At 37.8% G+C, this 20,133-nt stretch overlaps 1 protein-coding gene across 2 annotated transcripts in view; it reads right to left on the bottom strand.

Moving 5' to 3' along the window:
- The window catches only part of LOC127477660 (macrophage mannose receptor 1-like), a 57,391-nt gene extending 39,126 nt beyond the window's left edge, over positions 1 to 18,265 (bottom strand). Inside the window, exons 1-6 of one of the 2 annotated variants that reach the window (XM_051802305.1) lie at positions 17,649 to 18,265; positions 13,775 to 13,889; positions 11,958 to 12,131; positions 8,075 to 8,236; positions 5,050 to 5,163; positions 2,561 to 2,707 (exon numbers count right to left, since the gene is read on the bottom strand). In XM_051802305.1, coding sequence (XP_051658265.1) covers positions 2,561 to 2,707; positions 5,050 to 5,163; positions 8,075 to 8,236; positions 11,958 to 12,131; positions 13,775 to 13,793 — 616 coding nt within the window. In that variant the 5' untranslated portion in view covers positions 13,794 to 13,889; positions 17,649 to 18,265. Of the gene's footprint in view, positions 1 to 2,560; positions 2,708 to 5,049; positions 5,164 to 8,074; positions 8,237 to 11,957; positions 12,132 to 13,487; positions 13,890 to 17,648 lie in introns of both variants that reach the window. The other variant, XM_051802306.1, reaches the window with a different exon arrangement.
- Positions 18,266 to 20,133: the final 1,868 nt, after the last annotated feature.

Below are 20,133 nucleotides of genomic sequence, written 5' to 3'. Positions count from 1 at the left end.
TGTCAAGCTGATGAATTTACTGGTCCATAAGTGTAGAATGGACCTCTCTCAAACATGGACCTCTCTCAAACAGAGAGTAAATACTTTTGTAAATTACAGGCTCGACTTTCTGAGGTTTGAAAATCTCAGTGATTGACCTGAGTGACCAAAAGGGTGAAAGCACTAGCTGAAGTTTGTCTCATGATTCAAACATTCAAACTTCTTTCTCAGACCCATCCTCTGTGGTCTGATAAGAGGGAGCTCACACAGGAGTCACAAAAGTAACAGTAAGAGAATTTATTTCCACTAATTGAATGTTTAATTAGACATTTGGAAACAATATTTTAAGATCAGTACACCTTGTTGGCTTGGAATGAAATCTATTTTGGCAGTCACTTGATGGAAGTAGACAGACAGAAAGCCTTTCCTTAGAAAATAAAGTTTAAAAATAAGCACATTTTGCAGTTGAAATTACCATTTAATACTATTAATACTATTATTAGTTCCTATCAATCTATTTTGCAGTGTTACAGGGCAAATGCTCTGTAGCCCTAAGACTCTATATCACTTTGATGTATAAAATGATGTGGCCCCCTGCTGGAAAAAACCACTTTTGCTGCAAAGAAAAAAAAAAGCCCTGAAGCTGTTCACTTTGCGAAAATACTTCTATAATGAAAAAAAATGTTCTGTAAAAATTTTTCTTGACTTTTTTTTTAACATAAGCAAAATTATATTCTGTTGTAAGGTGTTTCTCTGTCCCACAGACCTCATATTGTAACTTCTGTTAGACTCAATTGTAACTTCTAGGGTTAAAATTTTAAAGGATTGCTTCTGTGTTTACTGTCAAGTGAATAACTAAGCATGTGTGAATCTGCAATTAATTCATTTCCTGACTCAGGAGCCCTAGTCAGGAAAATATAATCTGACATGGGTTTTCCTTTATGCTTTTAGAAACTAAGGGCACTTAACATCTTGCATGATCCCATGCTTACTCCTTTTATGACTTCCCCCCATGGGACATTCTGGAAAATATTTTATGAAGTGAACAACTGCCAGTGGTTAATCTCTCACCATGTTTACTCAGCAATTTCTGTTCAACTGAAGATTTCTGTCTCTTCCTCTAAATTACTGGCAAAGTGCAGGGCAGAGACAGGGGGGAGAATCAAAAGCCAGTGTAAAAGAAAGTAATGGCCATTAGACCCCCTCCAAAACTAAATTTAAATCTAAATAATATAACAGCCAGTATTGAATTGATAGTATATTTATAGGCATCAGTGATATACGAAACCTGAAAAGACAAGCAGTAGTGAATTGAATGACCTAATACAACCTGTATAAATTGAACTATTTGAGTATCACCTGTATACAAATACTATACTGAACTTTACACATTAATTTCAAAAATAATAAATATGCATTGAAGTCTTTCTCAGCTAAGGCAAAAAAATATGCTTAATTTCAATACTGAAGTATTAATTTAATTAAATATTAAATAGTTATTTCAATATTTAATTAACAAGACACTAGCTCAATCTTGTTGGTTTTTCTCTTAGCAATAAAGCAAAACAAATTAGGCCAAATCTTCTTTCCTAATTGTTTTTGACTGGACTGATTCTATATTGGCAAAAGCAGGAAAAATCTTAGAAAACCTAACTCTTTATTAAGCCAAATGTCAAATATGGATTTTGCAAAACATCTGTTTTGCCAGTAATTATGTATATTAATAAATGAACTGGAAATCTAAGAGCAGTTTAGCTTTCTGCTTCCAAAACCTATGCAAAATAATCAGTGGATTTAAGAGAGACAGGTATGTCCTAGAAAAAGAAAGAAACTTATAAAGAGCAGAAAGAAGGAGTGATGAAACAAAAAATAAGTTACAAGGTGTCTATAGTACACAAAGAGAAAATAAGGAAACAGGTATAAATAAATCTTATCCCTGTTCTGTCTTTCTTATGTACATTAGGCATGTGTCAGAATTACATTTCTTCTGAAAAACTGTCTGTACATAAACCATTTAAATAATTTCATAAAGAATTTTAAGAAATTTATATTTGTGTAAATAAATATTTCTATATAAATGTTTCTCTCTATCTCTATTTATAAGATACATAAGTATATTAAAAACATCTAACTCTCAAAAGAATTTTAAAGAATTCCTCTAGTCCACTACTGGCTTGCACTGACAAACTTACTCACTTTCATAAATAGTAAAAATTAGAGGAAGAAGAAATGGATTTGTTTCATTGTGTACATTTGGCTTCAGATAATTTCACTGCTTTTAAAACTATTATTTTTTTTTATGTATACACAAAACCTGACAGTTCTACTTCATTTTGGAAAAGAGAATTCCACAATTTTGCAGTTTAGAACTCAAGACTTCTGAAGAAAGATTATTACCCAGGAAATAGGGAGGTCACAGTGAAAAGAAAGTACAGGCTGTTCACTTTTACAGAAAATTTTGATCAAACCACAGTCCACAAAGTCCTTTGCTTAGTTTACCACATGCAATAACACCTATTCAGATTACGGATGAAAAACACTGGTCATTAATTATTTGTTGATGGTTTATTATCAAACCTACCTTTAGGAATAATGAAAGACTCTAAAGTAGCATTTCCTCGTTTACAAATATAGCCAAGTTTCCTATCACATTCCCAGTTCTCCCACTTAGCACCTTTGCCAGGATTTAATGCACCACAGATCCTTCCAGGTTCTAGAGAAGGATGGCCTTAAAAAAAAAAACCAACACAAATCTCAATAACAACAACAAAGTATAAGGAAAACACAGTTACCCTCCCAAATCTCGCATTTATTCTGGTCCATGCTTTAAGTGAAAGATACATTAACATACAGGCAATTGTGATTCTCCACAGTCCTTTAGACTGCAGGTGGAAGTTCATTCCCTTAAGAGATTTTTTCAGAGCAACCACAAGCTGCAAATTCACATTTTAACATCCTCTTCACATGTCCAAAGCCTTGATAGAAGGTATTACAGTGCATGGATTTATTTTCTGTGGGTCTTTTTCCATTTCTAAATGGAGAACGCCTAAACTCCAGAGGACAGTCTTTAGGTGAAAAAACTGTTCAGTAAGCTAGTCATATTATGCACTTGGTATAAGAAAAATAGTAAGTAATTTTTTTTTGCTAATGTGAACTTCTTGTCCACTTGTCTAAACAATTTGACAATGGCAGGATATTTGGATATTTTCAGTTGAAGATTAGCATTAGTACTAACACAAACATCTCAGAGAAAAGTAGAACCTGTAGAACAGAATAAATTTCTGCAATAAATCAGATTAACTTTTCAAGATCTGACCTAATATTTTAAATGTAACATGTTTTTTCTTTAATTTCTGAACACTTGCCGCTATACTACATAAAAAAAGATCAGAATGACTCAGAAATAAACACAGTAAAACAATATTTTTAGTGTGGAAGATTGTTCACTGAAAATTTCGTTATATCATTGTAATTTCATTACCTTAGATTACAGTTAGTCTTATATTTGCAGTCATGTTATACCTTCTTCCCATAGGAGAAAAAGATATGCTTACTTCCAAAATACAAATTTAAATTGTTTTCATGCACAAAAGAAGTTCATCTGTTGGCATGGTAGCTCTCCCAGATTTCTAAGCAGAATAATTTTAATTTAAACATTGATTACATTTCCCGTTTTTTTCTGCTATTTATTTAGGGCTAGCGAGATGCAAAAATATGAAGTTTCCATACATTACATTAAAATATGCTAGTGAAAAAACAGCCAGTTCTTGAACATCCAGCATAACAGGATGAGACAGAGGTAGGTTATATAGACCAATGTAAATTCATGAAGGAGATAGCAGAAATATAAAATAGGATATATGAATATAAGAGTAGAGTATTATCTGAGAATGAAATTAGGGAGTATAAAAAGTTAAAGACAAATTGAGTCCATTTCTGCTACACCAAAACCCAGCTGATTCTTTACAGGACAGCTGAGAGTCTGCAGTTTTAACAGGCATAAACAGCTCCCCTTGGTGCTTCAGCTCCATCTCACAGTCAGTTGTCCCCCACTCCTCATTACACACAGATGCTTATCAGTGCATTTGGATGACAGACCTACAAATACCTTCACAGCAACTTGCAGTTCAGCCCATCTGTTTGCCGTGTGTGCTCACTCCAGTGGAGAGCTATTTATAAAGTAGTTGAATTCACTCCTCAAAGCTTACCTACTCAGGAAATTTGTCCACCTAAAATGTGCTTTTGGCCTTTCCTACGCAAGGAAGGCACCGGGTGATACAGTGGAGCGTTACTGATAGTTAAATACATGTGGTGAAGATAAAGAGCATTTACACTGCATAATTTCAGACTTCTGCTTTTAATCAGTCTCCAAAAGCTTCCTGAATAGCCAGAGCAAAGGAACATGGCAAGAGTCCTCCGAAAAGACACCTTAACACAGACACTCTGAACATCAAACCAGAGATACAGCTCTTCTTCATTGTGTGAGCAGATGCTAAAGCTCATCTGAACTCAGTAATAATGGCATCAGAATTCAGCACTGCAGCTACAGGGCTGAAGTACCTTGCCTTCCTTCAAATTAGACTCATCTAACATGTTTGGTTTGATATGTGTTAGTGCTGGGGGTAGGTTAATCCCAAATGAAAGTGAAAATCTATTCTTTAAGCAAATAACCAAAACAAATTGGAAAAGATTTTAAAGAAAACCAAACAAACAAACAAAAACCACCACTGATCAGTCTAGTCTCATGAATGAAGACATCTCTAGCATCAGATTTATTCAGTATTTGTATAGAAATACAGTAAATTAAGAAGATATACAAATGAAGTGTCAATAGGTGACTTTTAAAATTTTTCTCTGGATTATGAGGATGCCATTTCCATTATGAACAACAAATTAAGCCCAGTGTACATCCTTAGAATAAGGACCATTACTCATAGCGTTTATAGTCACAGTCAGGATCTTTCAACATCAAAACAAGCTCAATAATTACAGGGGAATAGAGTGCTAGAAAAGAAATATGGTACAAAATGACCAAATTTTTAAACTGAGTAACAACATACTTAACCTTACCTGGAACCCAATTTAAGTATCGAAAAGGAGCACCACCAACCCATTGCCATCCACTGTTGAAATTCAAACTGTTAAGACCAAACCAGAGAGCTGAACTCAGTGTGAGAGTCAAACCTAAGTAACAGAGACAGAGAGAGATACTGGAAGTCCACAGCAGGAGTAAACACTTTCTCAGTATTTGAGAGCTGAATTTTAGTTAAACCATCTGCTTCTACTCTTCTCCAATACAAGTTTTAACAACTTTTACCATTTTAGTTAAGGTGGCTTTGCTAAATCTGTAAAACATGTCAGCTTACAAGGGCCACTTTTGTTTTAGAGTTTTCACATTTTGAAGTTTGGAGAATTTTATTACGACAGAAAACAAAATTACTCTTCTACATGTTCCTTTCAAAATTAATGATCACAAACATGAAACAATTCTTTCCAGAATTATAGAATATCAAACTGATAACATTGTACAAAAGGTCACAAAACCAAAAATGAGTTTTTTAAAATCAAATGTGAAGTTTCCCAGTGTGTATTTTCTCTCTCATAAATTAACAAGTGTGAGTTTCAAATGTACAAAATACTGCAAAAAACCTGTTCTCATTTTATCAAAAAACATTAAAATGCAATCATTGCAAACATCATCTTTTTAACAGCATATCTTGTGCACTTTTCAGACTGATCTCATTTCAGTTCTGTAGCCAATAATAAATCAGGCTTCAAAAACCAGTTCAAACTTTTTGCTGTAGTTTTGAAAAGCATATAGAAATATCATGGTTATGTATGGCCCTGTTGAATTCTCTAGCATTATTTATAGTCATTATTATTCAATTGTCTATCTCTGTCTTTCATATAAGACTTGGAAGCCCAACTGGTGGACTGCTGATTTTTTTAAATTAAATGTGTTTCTTCATAGTTCACAGAAAATAATTATGCAATATGTATTATTTGTTTCTGCTTCTACTGATGGCGGCATCATGCCAAGATGTTGCAATTCTTAGTTGTCTTTGACACTATGATTGTGGGCAGCACTTGAAGCCTGGCAAACTTATAAGGAGAGGTTGTTAAGTACCAGAAAGCACTGAAATGTCATACTAAAGCCTGGTTTGGTGCCAACACATTAACATGTTCTAGTACTTCTGTACAAATAAGTTGTAGTTAAGACAATCAAGAACTGAGCATGACAGGAAATCCTGCTACTGCCAGGGTAGTTGCATAACAAAAAACTGATCTTCACATATGTTTGGCAGCCATATCTATTAGTTTGCATTTAAAACACACCTACTATTAACGCACTCCTGTGTTAGTGCCAGTTTGTTCCCTTGAGAGTTAATTTCAACAATTTCATCACACTCAGTTAAAAAAAAAGACCCATGTTTTGACCAAATCCTTAAATTGAAAACAAAAGTTTAGACAGAACAGACTGTTCATAGCAATAAAAGCACATTTATCATTCCTCTAAATTGGAGAAATATGGATTTTCTTGATGGAATTGGCTGGATGTTTGCATCCAAAAAGTTACTCTCAGTGGCCAAATGTCCAGATAGAAAATAGTAACAACTGATCTGTATGGGGACAGGTATTATTGAATATCTTTGTCAGTCACATAGACAGTGGGATCGGGTGCACCCTTGGCAAGTCTGCAGGTGACACCAAGCTGAGTGGTGCATTTGATTCACTTGCGGGAAGGGGCAACCAGAGTGTCTCCAACAGGCTTGAGGAGTGGGCACATGTGAACTTCAATTTCAACAAGGCCAAGCACCTGGTCCCCTACCTGGGTCATGAAAATTCACAACATCAATATGAACTAAGGAGAACAGCCCTGCAGAGAAGGACTTGGGACTACTGGTGGATGAAAAGCTGAACATGAGCCTGCAATGTGCACTCACAGCCCAGAAGGAGGCACGAAAATTCATCAGAGGGCTGGAACATCCCTGTGAAGAATGACTGAGAGGATTTGGACTGTTCTGCTGGGAGAAGGCTCTGGGGAGACCTTATCAAGGCCTTTCAATATATAAAAATAGCTTATAAAAAATTGGAGGAAGACTTTTTATCAGGGCTTGTAGTGACAGGACAAGGGACAATGGTTTAAAAATGAAATATTAGATTTAGATTGGACATAATGAAGAAACTTTTTACAATTAGGATGGTGAGGCACTGGAAGAGATTGCCCAGAGGAACTGTTGGTCCCAATCACTAGAAGTGTTCAAGCTCAGGTTAGAGGGGGCTTTGAGCAGCCTAGTCTAACGCATGATGTCCCATTCCATGGCAGGGATGCTAGACTAGATGTTCTTGAATTGGTCCTTCAAACCCAAACCATTCTCTAATCCTCTGACATAAATTTACAGAGAAGAATATGGCATAGAATAGTTGGGGGTTTTTTCAACTGACGTAATTTATTCAAAATATTTTATAATCTATTTAATAGATTAATTAGTAGGCTCTTTTATGTGTGTGCAGAGGCTAAGAAGGTAATAAAGAGGAGACATTGTGAAATGTAAATATATTCAAGTACAAATTCAGAATTTTCTCACAGGACAAGTTTGGAAATTATTTCAAAAAACACTGAAGAAGATTGAAACTAGAAGAGATTATTTGTGAGTCCTTGTGTTTATTAGTTCTTTTTCCTTTCTTTTGATATTTTAGCACATACTGATGATGCAATGCCTTTAGTGAGATAGTCCAAAACTGCTGACTAGTACACACAACAAAAAGAATGCAAAAAGGATACAGTCTTGGTATCTGCATTTTTGGTTTACAAACTATTTTGCATTTTTCTGCATTCCAACATTCATTCTTTATTGCTTGCATTACTTAATTATTGTATTTTTTATGTTACTGTAAGTTTATGATAATATTTAATCAAGACAAAATAAATATTATCTGTCCTATATTCCCAGCTGAATCATTCAAAATAACAATTTATATCTACTAATTACCAGAATTGAACAAACATAAATTTTCAAGATGGAACACACTATATGTGTCACAGTTGCAATAATACAGTTCTTTAAAAAACTGCTGGATAATATTACCCTACCTGTCAAGTATGTTTGTTCATGTAATTCTGTGATGCTTAATAACTCTGCCTTCTGTTGTTGACAGCTTTTTCTTGCCTGATGCCATGTCAGAGCTGCGTCAGAGTTTACCTGGTACTGGACATTTGTTAAAGAATCTGTGTTCCACAGACTCATGCTATTAACTGTAGGGAGAAAAAGAAATGCTGTAACTCACCATGAAGATGAAGCCAGATACAATATAGGAAAAATTGCATAGCAAAAATACGCAAAACATAAACAGCACCATAGACAACTGGTTTGAAAGGAATCCTGAGGCTCTCTCAGCTGTTAGCAGACCCAGAGCTAAACCATGACAGCAATGTTGGGCAGTACACAGGGAATGAAACAAGGTCACCATTTTCTCTGCTGTAACAAAGTTGCTGCTTAAGGTAAACAAGTGGCTAACATCATGCTAAAATAATTGATTTGTCAATGTGGAGAAAAAGACTGATGCTTGATAAAGTGTATTTCAAGCTGGCCACTTTTCTGAGAAAAGAAACCCCATTTTTTTTTTTACTAATTTGGGTACTATGTAGAGTGGCTATGGATTTTCTTACTGTGATAGAGATGATCAGACCAAGCACTGAATGTAAAGTTGACGTTATCAGCATCCATTTCACACGTCTCTGCAATTCCTGATTTCTTATGCATGTACCTGACATACCATGACTTTCTTCCCTGCCACATAGCCTGACAGTGACCTCCCTGAATACTTGCACTTGGCACATTAGGCAACACCAAAGCAGTGAAAGCTTTTGGATGAAAGTCATCCAGAAGGGCCCAACACTAGACTTGACCCCAGAAGGTGCCACACTCCTTACACTGCTGCAGTCTCCCTTGGCTCATCTCAATTGAATCTCCACAACCAAGCAACAGAAAAGAGCATGACCTTGCTCTGCCAAAAATGGAATCTACAGGAGGCCTGAACGCTGAGCTAAATATCACATAAAGAGTAATGTTGCATGACAAAAGCAGCAGAGGTCACTGTATGTCCGACGACAATAAGAAAACAACTGAAATTCCTGCAGCCTCTATCAGTTTCTCAAGTTGCAATCTGTGAAAAATTTGAGAGAAAGAGATCTTTTCCTTTTCTAAATTCAGAGAGCTCAGAAAACTTAAGTGTGCAAGTAGAGGGAAACAGTACAATAAACAAAATTCAAGACAAAGGATTATATATGTTAAATGTCAACAGGTCAGTAACCAGTTCCACTTTTTCCTGTATTAAATCTGATAGTCTATAGGTAATATGAAGTGCTTCTTTTCAAATTATCTTTCTTAAGAAAAAAATCAAATATAACCTACTGTAGTAATGACATTTCACTAAAAATGGAAACTTTCACCCCATTATCACTATCCACAAACCAACTCCAGTCTAAAATATTTTATGACTACCAAAATCAGAACTTCTTTGCCACGTTATATTCTACAAGACCATAAATCCCTGTGCACAAGCACAAGCCTGGAACAAAATGAATACTGCAAAGATAGTAAAATCTATAAATCAATAAAGAAAACTGGCTCTGACTTGATAGAAAGGGCTTTATAAATCCTGTACTATTATTACAGAGGAAGAGATAAACAAGTCTTGGGCATTTATTCAACTTTCCAACTCACTTGCCCAATCTCATAATTTACAGTTGATTTTCATATGGTGCTCTCCTGTAGAACTTTTGTCTTTCATAAAAATAAAACTAATTTCTGAACCTTGGAAAATTCATTTTTAAGCCATTTGAGTTTTGAGACTTCAAATGCCTTTGCAGAGCAGGATTTTGGAAAATCCTTATGCTATTTTTTAAAGTTTAGTACCCCCAGAGAAACCAAAAGATGAATCACTTTTCTGAAATAATATAGTTTAGCATCTAAGTTAAATTAATGTTAAACCACACCTGTCCTTAGTACATAAGCAGAAAATTAGTAAAAAAAAGCCTAACTCTACCCCTACACAGATTAATTCAGCATGCATTTTTACTCTGGACTTTTTGTTTCTGCCCTAGTCAGCTGCAAGTTTTATGCATCAGACTTTCTAAATCCTTCAATAGATACTTGCTCTCTAATCTGTCAAGAAAGAGGCCTCAATGGACTTTTGTCCACTGGAATACAGCTATAGGCACACATTGACTCACGCTCCTGATGATCTTACACTGTGCAACCTGTTTTCTTCCCCAACACCTACTTTGTAGTGCAACATACAGCTCAAAAAAAACATAGTGTAACCTATAAAGAAGCGGCATTTCCTAGGGTACTAAAAATTGTTTGCTGTGACAACATTTCTCAGTTCCTTTCTCTGGGATTTAAGTTTCTACTGCCACTGTATCAGCATCTTTATCTAAATCCTCAAATAGTGGGTCATACTTACTATTATGTCACTTCCACCAATCAAATTTCTACACCTCTATTGAGTATAATGTTATAACTATGGTCTTATGCCCTCTTCATTTTGGAGAACACTTTAGTTGGTTTAGCTCACAGTGAAAAGTGACTTGTTCAGTCACACTAATATCTCTGTAAGTCCAGACCCTAATATGAACAGCTGTAATGGTTTGCATCACGTTTTCATATTGGCCCCTTTGCTCCCCTGGACAGTTTACCAAACAACAAACAATTTAGTCTTATTAAATAAAATTTAACATACACAGAGTTAAGCATTCTACTTCTAAAGACATTGTTGAAGGTTATTAACTTATTACTCATATCTCACTCATGCCTCTTTCATAGGGATAACTCAAACTTCTGTTACCATGGCCTGTCTCTCATTAAAATATATGACTCAAACCTGAATATTTTATAGTCAGTACTGAGGAATCAGGAAGGAAACATGCAAGCAATCAGCATAAAGCAGCTTTTTCCAAAAACAATCGCAGCCTTCAGAATGGATTTCCTTGAATTATGTCAAAGAATTAAACAAAAGTTTAATGATGCCTCCTATTTGCTGTACTCAAATAATGCTAGACAGGTAGCATTCTTAAGTCAATCTTGCTTTATTAATGGGATTGATATTCCCAACGTATTTTTATTATCTTGAAAATAATACTGGCATAGGAAAAAAGGTGTAATCTTTATTTATCTGAGTTACTGACTGCAACATTCATGGAAATCAGGCAAGCACACTAATACTTCACCATCAAACCACTTAAGATCAACCCAAACTGTCTTCTTCGCATGAAAGGAAAGGCACATTTTTCTCTTTAGCTCCGACTCAGGTAGCTGGAGCTTTACAGCAAAACACAATAATAAAGAAGAAGGAAGGGAGAAGTACTGCCCTTCTCAGCATGACAGAAGAAGTAGCTTGCAGGTAAAATGCGTATTACGTATTTTACAGAAGTTCAGAGAAACTTCATTTAAATTTAAAAGGATTCAAATAGATGCAGGCATAAATTACTCCAATTTACTGAAAGTATAATCAACATTTCTAAGTTCTGTATATTCATAATACTGCATTTTAAACTCTAAATATACTCAAACCAGAGAATTTAGATTAATAAATACTTCTAATTGAGTTAAAACAGAGAACTACAACATAGCAAATAGTTTTGGGAAACACTGTGATGTAGTAAAAAGTTCATGTAAGCTCCTTCATATCTAAAAGACAACTCATCATACAAAGTAATTTTCATTTTCAATTATGCTGTATTCTATCTTCCAATTCCACTGCACAAATTTCTACATGGCCATTGGCATATACTATACATGCTAATGTAACATCTTTATATCTAAATAACTTTCTGTTGAAGTAAATTATGTATGTACGAATTCCAGCATATGATTAAGACACTTCCACCTGGATGTAATTGGTCAATGTTTTTTATTCTGGGCCCTATATTTGCATATTTAAGTAGTTCCTAAAAGGATAGCATAAAAGCTTACATTTCATTGGGCAAAATCCATACTTCTTGTCGACATCATAGTCTGAAGTGGTTCCACACCAGAACCAGCCATCTGATCTGCCAGCATCTGTGCAGTCAGCATACCATTTACCACCATACTTAAAAGGGAATACACAAGGTGCTCCATTGTCATTTCCTTTCACTGTGTAGGTATCTAAGGAGACACAACAATTTAAAAATGTATAAACATTAATAAGCGTGGGATATATATAAATTTATCTTTATGATCCTATTATAGAATATTATAGCAAGGATAGCTTGATAGCTTAGTATACAAACTATACTAGAAATGAGACAAATTTTTGTTGCTTAAGGAGACCACAACTGACTGAGTCAAGACATGCTAAAGTTTACATGCATAACAATCAAAAGTATAAAATCCACACAGTTAGGCAATTTTCTTTTTAAATGCAAACTTTAGACTCTTTTGTCAATAACCCACTCAATTGCCAATCATTTTAGATAGAGATAAGTACATATAAACTTGAAGGATACATGCTATGGAGTGACTCCACTATAGTGTGTCCAAATGAGATTTCCATTTGCATCTAAAGATAATTTTTATTTCATCAGAAATCTGACTCAATGAAACTTATCAAAGTAACTAAAGCAGCCTTCTGTGTGTGCACGTATAATATACACACACTGATGGGAGGACGTACAGAGGAATAGTACTTGAAGGGACTGCTAGAGAGGTGACATACCAAGGTCACTGCCTCCCAGAGCTGCTAGAAAACAAAGGAGGAAGGAATAGTAGGACATCATTCTGTCTCCTCCCGACTCCTTTCACATAATTTGCTTTGCTAGTGTTCTTCTATTCTGGCTTTAGGCCAGGGACTAGTACTGTAACCAGTCATGGTGTAAGCCACAGAAACTGCATCCATATCTCCCTTTTTGACCATTTCTGTTTATCAAAGAATACTAAATGGGAAGTTAAACATGTTCCCAGATACTTATCATGAATATATGCATATGTGCATTATACATAACTTTTCCAAATTTATATAAAATATCTTATTTCTTTGTCTAACATTTCAGCACCAACTTTGAGACTCCCTTCAAAGACTAGGAAGACATCTTCAATATATTGGAGCTAAAGAGTTAAATAATTCCTCACAGCATACTTAATATTTGCTTCCCAAAGAAAAAAAATATAACCAGCAGACTATACACTTACACTACACCTTTTTGTGCATGTGCAAATAGTAAAAGCCATCATCAACTGTTGTGTAATAGATATACACTTTTTGAACAACCATAGAATTTTTTCTCCTCTCCAAATGAATCCCTACCATGCAAGGTTAATCATCTATCAGAACTTTGACAAGTTTGACAAAGAAGCAAAATGAACTCCTCAAAAACCACACACTCAAGTATTGCTGATTTCACCAGAAGTCACACTCACTGATCATTAATGAGAGGAAGGAAATTCTCATATACTTATAAATATTTTAATTAGCTACACATAAAAATAAGTTTGAGATACAGAAATTAATTTACAGAACTTTACCTTCATAGCCTCGAGAACACAGATCATCTGTGGTTCCGTAGACTTTCCACCTACTCCATAAACCAGATCCCTTGTACAGCATAATATTCCTTTCCTGTCTGTTTCCATAGTTGAAAAACAAATCTTCCCCTTGGATTGCAAAGAGAGTCTCATTTCTGCATTCCCATCGCTGAAGTTCACTAGCCTTGTCACAAGGATACAGAGTGATCGGAACCCAGTCTTTCTTCGAAGGCACTCCCAAGCACAATTTGAATGCTATGCTCATAAGCTGGTGATCTGAGACCCACCTGAATTTTTGCGACTCATTTTCTTGAACACAAGGAGCAACAGTCACTGAATTAGAACTTTGAGCCAGTACACAGCGCTTGTGTTCTTCATTATATATTAAGAAGATGCTGGTATCTGTAAGGCAAATAACAGTGGAATCATCTGGGTTGAAGTAATCTAACCTACTACCTAAGCAGAATACAAATCTGGACACTGCTCTTGGTGTTAAAATCTCATCACCTGTTCAGCAAAAGAAGATGCAGCATTCCTGTGTCCTACACCTGTTAAAGTGACAGTACAATGCAACTAGTTCAGATGTGAGGACATTCCAACCATTTTGTGTCAAAGCATTTACATACAAAAGCGCAAGGCAGCAGAGGTGCAAGATCTAGTGTCTCCTGTAGGTTTAAAGCATGGATTAAACTGAAGATAGAAAACACACTCTATTATTAGTCCAAGCTGCACCCACGGGAGTTACTGAAACAAGAGAGTACACACACTGTAGACTGCAGATCCTGACTCTAAACACTTCAGCAGCACTGCCTCCCTGATCCTGGTTCCGAGGCATGAGGAGATGACAACAGTCACTAAGTTCTTCAGGCTCCATTTCCTCACGGTGGGGAGCTCTGTTCTCAAAAGCCCTGCTAAAATCCTTAAAGTATTAACTGAAGGGAAGGATGTGTTTTTAAGCTTTATATAAAAGTTGCTTGTAGAGCATATTTATTTTTCACTCCACTTCAGCCATCAATGACTTCTTTCTTACATCTCTCCATTATGAATGATATACCAACAACAGTGGGATTTGGCATCATCTCTTCATGATTTATGAAAATATACAAAGCTCTTCGTAGGTGCCCAGGTTATTTTCCCCTCTTCATAAATAGTGCTTCACAGCATGCATTATCATGTATTCAAAGTTTATTTCAAAATTGTAGCCACTTGAAAAGTTCTTCTCATGTGTTACACTTGGGTGTGCTATGGAGTGTAACATTTCTGAGCTGTTCTTGCCCAAAGACTGAGAATTTCGCCTCTCTGATCCCCCTAGGATCTGATTCTAGAACTCATAGAGTAACAGGATGCACAAGGTCTTAAAGCTATATTTTAACTGGGATATGAGCTAGGAAAGAGAAATTTTAATTTGTGTGACTCTGAAGACTGAAACTAATTAAAACATTATTTCTTTATTGTATGATTACCAAATTAAACAAATTCTATAATGAAGAAATATTTAAGGGGAAAAGAGGTTAACCACCAAAAATTTTCCTATCTCTTTGCTGAGGCTCCAGTGTGGAAATGATCAAACTTTTCTGCAGAAGAACAACCCGGGAACAAATAATCTCTCTTTCAGAGAAAGAGCTGACCTAGAGTTATCTCATCCATAGTTCAGCTTCCTTCTCCTGTCCTTTGGCTTCCAACTCATTGGGAAGTAATGTAAAACTGATGAGTACTGGAGACAAAAGTTGTTGTCTTTTGCCAATCTGTTTTACTCACAGACAATACAAGGAAATGTACAATTATCACTTCTGGTGACAACTTTTTTTTTATTCAGCTTTTCTACTAGCATTTGGTACAATGTTATTGTAAACTGATATATGCAATGCTTGCAACTCTCCTTTTCCTGACATCATATTTAAAGTTTCTGGATAACAGAGATATCAGACACTTTTCAGGTGTGGAAAACACTGCCTGATTTTTCAAACTGCTAAAATTTTATTTCTGGCCTATAATAGCATTCCTTACTTTATGCTACTTATGGTGTTGAAGAGAGAATGCTACATACACAAAAAAGTTACTCCAAAATCAAAAGTCTGTATTGCTGTACACAAGCATGAAAGGGTACAGAGTTTTGACTTCAGAAACAAGGTTAGAAAGCTAAACAAAGAGGTCTGACCAGTGGGGGCAGAGAGGGGGACAAAATTTTGGCTGTTCTGGCTGCATCTTTACAAAGCATTAGCAGTGTGTAAATGTTACACATCTGCTTATACAAGGGCACCAGTGCACATTCCCAGTGCAGGGAATAGTACATATGTAAGCAGCTAAAAGACCAACACAGGCATTGAAAATAAGTTGACACCAAAACAAGAGAACAGAACGAGATAGCAGGATACAGGAGCAACCATGGCTAAGGCTGTAGCTGCAAGATTTCTTTTCCCTTCGTGTTATTCTTGTCTCATCCATGACCATGCAGTAGATTTCTGACATGGCCCTGTATTGCTCTAGTTTACAGCTTTATTTCTGTATCTGTTCTGCCTGCTTGGTCACCAAAGGGGATTCCCATACAACAGTTTCCATGCAAGTATTAGATAGTATAGAAGAAACAGGACAGGTATTTGTGCAGCACTTTCTATGCCCTACCAACTCCTCTCTGTAAACACTTGATTCCATTCCTGTCAACATGATGAATTGTATCTGTAAAATAGGCTGAGCAGAATTACACATATAATAACCATTAGCTGTGTTTCAGTGTTCTGTAGCAGCATTTATTACAGAGCTCCATAACAGGTACCATTCTTCACTATAAATGAGCTGTAGCTGGCACACCACATGGTGCACCACAAATACCAAACTATTGGTACTTTGAACTGATTATACCCATTTCTAACGGTAATTGATATGTTGAAAATTACTCCTAGAAGGAAGTTCTTTAAAATGCTTAAGAACATGCCAGGCACAGGAGACAATTTACTTCACCATTATAAGTCATTCAGGGAGATCTAGCATCTTTTTCCTCAAATCTCTGGAGTAGATCCTAATAGAGTTTTTCTCGAAGGCTTTGATTTTTTTCTTCACCCAGATCACTGTGACTATTTGCCTGTCTCTGGGCCCATTTCATATCTTAAGAATTGTGCCGAGTACAGTAAAATCCTACAGGCCAGTATCGTTTCCACAGCAGAAATTTCCAAACTAGTTTCACACACTGCAGCATTTGCAAAATATCACAGATTATGCAGATGTAAATCAAGAAGTAACTTGTGAAGCCACTGAAGTGCTACCAGTGCTAAACACTAGTGGAGAGCACCAGAAGAGCACACCAAATACTAGAAGCAAGAGAGAGGGGAGCAAGGAGACAGCGAGTAGATTGGATAACTCTCTTCTCTACAAAGACTCCTGCTTACCAGATGGCCTACAATGATTGCTGCTAATTACACAAGGCAAGAAAGGTTACAAGGCAGTGTAATAAAGTTTTTCTTCAGCAGATCTCAATCTGGAGAGCAGAGAATGCTGAGAGGTTTTCATGAAGGACAGATGAAAAAATTTCACTGAAAAATAACTGTGCACTGGAAACAGCAATAAATCTCAGATCAAGTGGATGCAAATTTCAGGTGTCACCAAGCAACACAGCTTTCCCCTCTTTTCACACCTCTATCCATACCAGCAACTCAGCTACCTTAACACCCCTCCACGAAATCCATCTACCAAAAGCACGTCCCTGGGTCCATTGAAGAACAAAGGACTGGAGGACAAGCCAAGCCCCACCACCAGGCACTTCTGCAGACCTTGGCGGTGAGGGGGTCTCTGAGGGAAAGCTGGGTGATGTTATTAATTCAACCAGGGACTGATCAGAGTGGTGGGGGAAACTGAGGCACCGCCGGTGACAGCCCTGTTCAACACCCACAATGTCATGGGCATCCAAAAGTTCTCCCTACAGGGCAGTTTCGCCCACCGGATTCCTCGGGATGCGAGGGAGGAGGGGAAGGTCCCAAGGGGAGACAACCACCTCCATCAACCGATCGCCCGCAGTACCGAGGGGGTTAAAATGGTCATGGGCTTCACCTGCGCGGATACTCCCTCCTTTAAACCCCCCACCAGTCCAGGTCAAGTTGGGCTTTGTGTCCGCAGTGACTCCTCGTTTTTCGGCTCATCTCATCCCGTATAGCCCCTGCGGGCACTTACCCAGTAGCGGAAAAACCCGGGGGAGAAGTCCGAGGAGAAGCAGGAGCAGAGAGGGAGCCATCGCGGCGGCTCCGCGGCGCTGGGACGAGCTGGGACGGGAGGGCTTCCCGCCGGGCAGGTCCGCCGCACTTGTGAAGGGATGGTGGATCGGGGAAAGCTCTGGGCTCCAAATGATAAGGAAATATCCTGTCACATGGGGCGTTCTGAAATAACAGGAATTCGCTGTTCAAACTTTGCTTTCCTAAGCTGATTTTTTTTTCTCTTAGCGGAGGGAAGAGCCTCCTTCCAGGCACATGCAGGTGATAAAGCGGTGATAGCTGAGAAGGAGGGCTGCTTTTTTTGTTGTTGTCGTTGTGTTTGGAGTTGGTTTTTTTTTTCTTTTATCCTCTTTGCGACCCTGTCAGCGTTGAACGCGGGTCAATGGTTTGTTTCCCAAGAAAATGAGCCAATCCCGCGCCGAGGGAAGAGGACATCTCTCCCCTTTCTTCCTGAGGTGAACCCAAATCTCAAAGAAAATCCCCGCTCGAACGACCGGGTATGCTCCTGGGAGCGAGGACTGCAGAAGTAGCAGAGACCTACTTTTGGGAGCCCGAGATCTGGGCCGCACCCCCGTCCCCATCACTCCTCCTCCAGGCGCGAGCAGGTCGCTCCGATGGGAATAGAGAGCGGGTGGCGGCCGGGGCACAGCCGGGTCTGGGCTGCCAAGGAGGAGCAGGGGGGGACACGTGGGCTTAAAATCCCTAAGAGGCATTCTCTGAGCTCCAATAAATGAACTTCAACCAATTTGATTGTTTGTTTATTTATTTATTCTACTGCCTCTATCTGCTGTTAACAGGACTTAAATCTTGCTTCTGAATCAGTGTGAGAAAAACAGAACCTTGCCTGCTAGCTGGGTTTTCAGAAGCTAAAGCACCTGCATGGAATTAAATGATCTCTCCAAAAAGGTTCCTTTAGAGCACAATCTTCCTTGAGGTTTTTATGGCTTCTTGCTGTGCTGGGTAGGAGACCTTCCCTGTGTGCATTTTTGTGGAGAGCACCATGTTATTCATTAGAGGTCATTATCAATATATGGTGTGAAGGGTCCCAAGTGGATTGAAAACATCAGTCTTGCTGTTGTTTTACACAGAGAGGCTTTTGTAACATATGAGACTTACTGAGTATTGTGATAGGGCATACATGAAGCTCAGGGGGCACCTTATTGCTCTCTAAAACTACCTGAAAGGAGGTTGTAGTGAGGTGGAGGCTGGTCTCTTCTCCTAGGTAACAAGTCACAGGACAAGAGGAAATGGCTTTAAGCTACACTAGGGAAGGTTTAGATTGGATATTGGAGAAAATGTCTTCACTGAAAGGTAGTCAAGCACTGTAACAGACTGCCCAGTGAAGTGGTGAAATTACCATCCCTGGAAGTGTTTAAAAATGTGTAGGTATGGTATTTATGTGGTTTAGTGGTGGGCTTGGCAGTGCTAGGTTAGTGGTTGGACTCAATGATCTTAGAGGTTTTTTTCCAACCTTAAAGTTTCTCTGAATTTGCAAAGCATCAAACTACCATGTGTATGAAGCATATTGTGAAATGGCTCTCCCTGTACTGTCGTGCACTCAGGAATCTCTGGTAAGTATTTAAAATCTACAAAAGCCTCCCTGATGGAAGTTCTGGGTGGTAAAGTACAGCACACCCAGGGAAACACCAATATGAGATTAGTATGGAAAGAGGTAGGGCAGAGTGAAAAGGTGCTTTGACACTATTATAAGAGAAGAAGACACAACAGAGATGAAGACTGAACTCATTAAAGTCAATGAAACTCCTGTAAGCATTGGAAAGGATTCCAGCCAGGCACTTCAGCTATGTTAGGCCCTACTGAACTACATGAAGGGAGGGAAGAGGACATGGTTGATAATTTTTCTGGACAGCTGTAGACCCCTGCAAAGGTCAGGAACAGCCTGGCCCGAGGACAGGGGGTGGGAAGCATTTCAGCCATAATCAGCAATGTTCTGTATTGTTATGCTGATGAATAATCATCTGGGAAACCTAATCTCTGAGACGCTGTGAGAAGTTCAGTCAGAAAGTAAAACTGCCACAAAAATCTCTGCATTAAAGCCCTATGGCTATGTGCAGCAAAGGGGGCTGCACGTAACTGAAGCGCATACTTGTATCACACAAATAGGCAGAAAAATGGAATTAAATATATGTATAGTTATATCTATCAGGTTATCAGTGGCTGTACTTGGAATGAGTGATACTCTGAAGTGACTGAAGGAACTGTATTAGGCCATTCTCAGAGATTCTCAAAACCGAACCGGACAAGGACCTGAGCAACCTGACCTAAATATCAAGTTAGCTCTGCTTTGGAGAGGAGGTCATGCTAGATGAATTCCTAAGGTCCCTTCCAACCAAAATGAGACTTCAGGAGAGTAACTTCCAAGCGAAATATTTCAGACTCCCTTCATGATCTGAAAACTGCCTTTTCTCTCATTGTCCCCTGCTCTC

Source organism: Manacus candei, unplaced genomic scaffold (genome assembly GCF_025592945.1).
Source record: "Manacus candei isolate 608988 ecotype Guabito, Panama unplaced genomic scaffold, ASM2559294v1 h1tg000056l, whole genome shotgun sequence".
In the NCBI taxonomy this organism is placed as follows: domain Eukaryota; kingdom Metazoa; phylum Chordata; class Aves; order Passeriformes; family Pipridae; genus Manacus; species Manacus candei.
This window is presented reverse-complemented; position numbering and strand designations above follow the sequence as displayed.